The sequence below is a fragment of the Uranotaenia lowii genome, chromosome 3, assembly GCF_029784155.1.
Source record: "Uranotaenia lowii strain MFRU-FL chromosome 3, ASM2978415v1, whole genome shotgun sequence".
NCBI classification, from domain to species: domain Eukaryota; kingdom Metazoa; phylum Arthropoda; class Insecta; order Diptera; family Culicidae; genus Uranotaenia; species Uranotaenia lowii.
Window position 1 is genome coordinate 233,581,734 of NC_073693.1, and position 4,807 is coordinate 233,586,540.

The 4,807-nt window shown below is 40.0% G+C and overlaps 1 protein-coding gene across 1 annotated transcript; it reads right to left on the reverse strand.

Annotated features, from left to right (window-relative positions):
* Positions 1-1,255: 1,255 nt before the first annotated feature.
* On the reverse strand, positions 1,256-3,313 carry LOC129753176 (uncharacterized). The gene has a single exon (XM_055748970.1). It carries the CDS (start codon positions 3,311-3,313, stop codon positions 1,256-1,258), a length of 2,058 nt encoding a protein of 685 aa, XP_055604945.1.
* Positions 3,314-4,807: the final 1,494 nt, after the last annotated feature.

Sequence of the window (4,807 nt, forward strand, 5' to 3'; positions counted from 1 at the left end):
GGCACATGTGCCAAAATCGGATGTTGCCAAAATCGAATGTTGCCAGAAACGTACGGGGCCTATATATTCATCATTCTTTGTACAACATGTTTCTTTTTGAATTTTGTAAATGTCGCTTCTATTATTGTTTTGCAGGTTTTTTTTCTTGATAAACTTTTGCCAATTCGACGATTCGGCTTGGATTAAGGATTAAGTAAACAAAACAGTAAAACTGAGCCTGTGTATTTAAACATTTTGACTACACATTGCTATTCGCACATTTTTTGTCGGACAGCTCCGTAAATTGAGGCGTTCAATAAAATTCCTATATTGCTCCCAGTCAGCTTTTTGAAAAAATGTTGATTTTAAAGGGTTTTCAATGGGACTTTGGAATAAAGAGAAAGTTACTGGAAGGTGATCTGAATCAAGGTCCGCATGAGTAAATAATTGACTACAATGCTCGCCTAAATCCGTTAGAACCAAATCAATTCTGGAAGGATTTCTAATTAATGAGAAACAAGTATGCCCATTAGGATATAAACAGTATAATAACCTGCAGAGCAGTCATTGAATAAAATATTCCCATTTGAATTCGATGAAATATTATTCCAAGATCGGTTTTATGCATTAAAGTCACCTGTTTCGGATTTTATCGTAAGAAAAAGTCCTTGGAATCTACTTTTGACTTTTATGTAGATCAAAGCTAAAAGATATACAAATTGTTACAAATTGTACTAATAATAGGATAAATTTTAGACTTACATTAAGTTTCCCGATCCTCTTGCGGGAGTAGCTTTAGGTAACTTTTTCCAGTATTTCTAGTAGTGTGAGCTCTGTACAAATTATCTAAGTGTTAATTGCATGTTTTTGCATGATTTAGGATAATTCAACTTACTGTTAGAAGTGATGTAGATATTCTATTTAGTTTATCACTTCTGCACTCTAGAATTCTCACGTGGTTTTACCACCGAATGGTTCTACAATAATTGTGCATAGAAATGTAATATTTCGTTTAGGAACGATTCTATAATGCTACTTACAGCTTTTCCGCATACAAACACTTTTAGATACAAGCTGTGTACAAACTGTGATAACCACTGTGATACTAGTTTTAAGTAGGAATTTAACTGTGATAATTTAATTTACTAATTTTAAGACAATATAGTGTGCACGTTTCTAGGAATATTTGCCAATTAACCAAAAAAACTTTCAATTCTCCTCTCTTCTACGTCTGACATTCGTTGTCATTTTATGCCTACACTACACATAAGCGTTTCTATCCAACCTTATCGAGGGGGGCGCATTCTTCAGTGGTGCCCAACATATCCCCGACCCGTAAATCTGGTCCGGAAGTCACTTCCGGTTCGGTTTTACCTGAACTTATCTCGAGCACCGCTAGCTTAGCCACACCTCGTTTCAACCTTCCATCGTTCGTACGAATCCAAGCTTGACGAATTCTTCCATCAGCAGACACCACAGGCTCGTCAACGATTCCACGCACCCAGCACTTCCGGTTGGTTCCTTCGACGATGTATACCAAGTCTCCTTTCTGCACAGGATTCGTTTCATCATGCCACTTAGAGCGCGGGTTCAAACTGGGAACGTATTCCTTGATCCAGCGATCCCACATCTTGTACGCTAACTGCTGGGAACGCTGATATGAATTGCGCAAAGAAACTGCATCTTGAGGATACGGTGGTACTGAATCAATTTCATTCGTAGGAGAACTTCGAAGAAAGTGATTTGGACTTAGAGCTTCTTCTTCTGCTACGTCTCCGGATACACTTGTTAAAGGGCGAGCGTTGATCATATCCTCAGCTTTAATCATGGAAGTTTGCAGTATTTCATCCGTTAGGCGCCTTCCATCATGTAGTGCGAACAGAGCTTCCTTCACCGACCTTACTAGCCTCTCCCATATGCCACCCATATGGGGCGTGGCTGGGGGATTGAACTTCCATCCTGTTAGAACGGTAGTAGTTTCGTTGGCACACTCCATGTTGATGTCTCGAATCTGTTTCTGCAGCTCTTTGAAGGCACCTTTAAAATTGGTCCCGTTGTCGGACAGAAACTCTCGTGGTGGGCCCCTGCGACCGACAAACCGTCTTATAGCCATCAAGCATGATTCATTCGTCAGAGAATGAGCAACCTCTAAGTGCACAGCCCGAATCACCAAGCATGTAAATAAACAAATCCAACGCTTTTCCGTGCGCCGCCCAACAGTGACCTCAACAGGTCCGAGATAGTCCACGCCGACGTAGCTAAATGGTCGCAGATATGGTGTAACACGTTGGTAAGGCAATGGTGCCATTCTTGGTACTTGAGGACGATTGTGATTTACTTTACACCAGACACACTCTTTGGATACCTTTCGAATAACTGCTCCCACGTTGGGAATCCAAAAGCGCTGTTTCAATTCGTTTTTCACGGTATCACGGTAACCATGACCGTACTTCTCATGATAACTGTGCGTCAATTTAGCAGTGATCAGATGTTCTTTGGGCAAAATTATAGGGAATCGCATATCAAAAGGCAACAGTTCGCCGTGTTCTGTTCGGCCTTCCATACGAATAAGACCTTCTTCGTCTAATAATGGCGTTAACTTATACAGCGGACTACACTTCTCTATGGCGATCCAATCTCTAACAGATCGGGGATTTAGTCGTTTCTTCCTACAATTGGATACAAATCTTAAAACGCACGCTAAGGTTCGTTGCAGTACCAACCATTTGGAAAATCTTGAGACATCGATAAAAGGTTCCGGAATAAACACATCATGGTACAAGAACTGAGCCCTTAATTCTTCGGAAACATTTGCTTTGGGCGGCCGCTGAGAAGGCCACCTTTCTTCGGTTTCATACAAAAATTGCGGTCCAACGAACCACACACTATCATCTGTCAGCTTGGAACCTACACTCCATTTGGTCAGCAGGTCGGCCACATTGGATTTTGTAGGGACCCAACGCCACTCCGAAAGCTTCGTGTTGCTCAAAATTTCTCCGATGCGATGACCCACGAATTGTGAGTATTTTCGTTGATCGGATCTGATCCACGAGAGAACTGTTTGTGAATCAGTCCAAAAATATCGTTGAGTTATTGGAAGACGATGGTTCTTTTGCACTGTATCAGCTAATCTCGCCCCCAGCACTGCTGCCTGCAGCTCATTTCGAGGGATCGACAACTGCTGGATGGGTGACACCTTAGAACGGCTCATGCCTAAGGAACATCGCACGGTCTCGTCCACGACCACACGGAGATAAGCCACGCAACCATAGGCGGCTTCGCTTGCATCAGTGAAGACATGTATGGGGGCGCATTCTTCAGTGGTGCCCAACATCACCAATAATAAAAAATTTAGATTTGTTTCTGGTGAGTTTTTGTAAACCTCCCTTCAAAAAAATTTATGTTCTCCACTACATTGAAAAGGCAAGTATGCGGCAACAATTATAAATTTCCCCATACAAGTTTCTAATTCAATTCCAATTGTTTCTAAGACTTTTGTATTGAAAGGAGGAAGAAGTTTAGATTTAAATTTTGATGCAAAAATAAAACCAACAACTCATTTTCAACCACCTCTGAGAACGTTTAACGACGAGTCTGTGGCGCTGTATCAGTCCAGGTAACCCAGGTGGGATTTTTCCTAGAAGCAATAGTTTTTGCCCTAACGGAACAGTCCATCAAATTCGAGGAATTCACACACTTGAAAAATTCTGTTTGTGGTTTATCACCACCAAAAAGGCATTTAGACAAAAAGCTTGACAACGACGACATTGCGTAATATTTTGAAGAAAATTGGTAGAAGATTTTCGAAACGGTTCAAATTTGACTCGACAATGAAACATAAGACGAGGCTTTTCAAGAATTGGCAAATTATTAACCTGATCCTTTTTAAAATGGATCATATAAAGCTCAGGAGCAAAACAAACACTACTGGTATTATTCGTGTTGGTTCTTTTCCTCATTTGAATTACTTGAATCAGAGAAAAACCTAACAAAAAATTTGATTCGGTTGTGATCTCATCCGGTGTCTGATCGCCGCGCCGGTGAGACCACGAAGTACAACTTTGCAGGGACGATCACTTTTAGTGTCGAATGTAAAAAATTGGTGTTTTGAATTATTCAAAGAATTTAAAAAAATTTGAAAATCATCAAAAGATTCCGTCAATATACGAGCAGTTCCCCTTCGACCGATCGGAAAATAAATCTTTACATCCGTGACCGAAGTGACGATTTCTTTCCGAAAGGCATTGAAGTCAGGAATCGTGACCGACATTGTTGGAACCTTTTCATTATGAAGAGTATAAGAAGAAGAAGGTTTCTTAGAATTCCTATCAGAATTAAATATGAATATTTCCTTATCACCGATGTTATGAAGGACTTCGAATGAATGGGGAATTTCAACTTTTTAGGCTGACAGACTTGAACTAGGTTCGGCAATCCGTTTTCTTCCGAGTTTGACGCCGGCCGATAACTTCCCCATGCTGGAAATAAAAGAGAAAAATATGAATAAAAGAAAATGAAAATAATTTTAGCACTGATTTTGTTGATTGAAAAACAGGTATGAATAAAATAAATAATGTAAAATGTTCCTGTAGGTACACAGCAATGATACGATGCTCCGGCGTACGTGTTGACGGCTCAACGGTACAGATGGAAGTGGAGGCGAAAGATAATGAACGAAACAGAATAAAGATTATCTCTATTCCACCTCTGATTTCAACAATGTTTTTTTCGAATTTTTCATTAGATTTTGAATAACGAAAAAACTGAAGTGTAGTAGCTGAATATAGTCTGAAAAATTGACACTCAAAGTCTGATTAGAGCCTTTTTT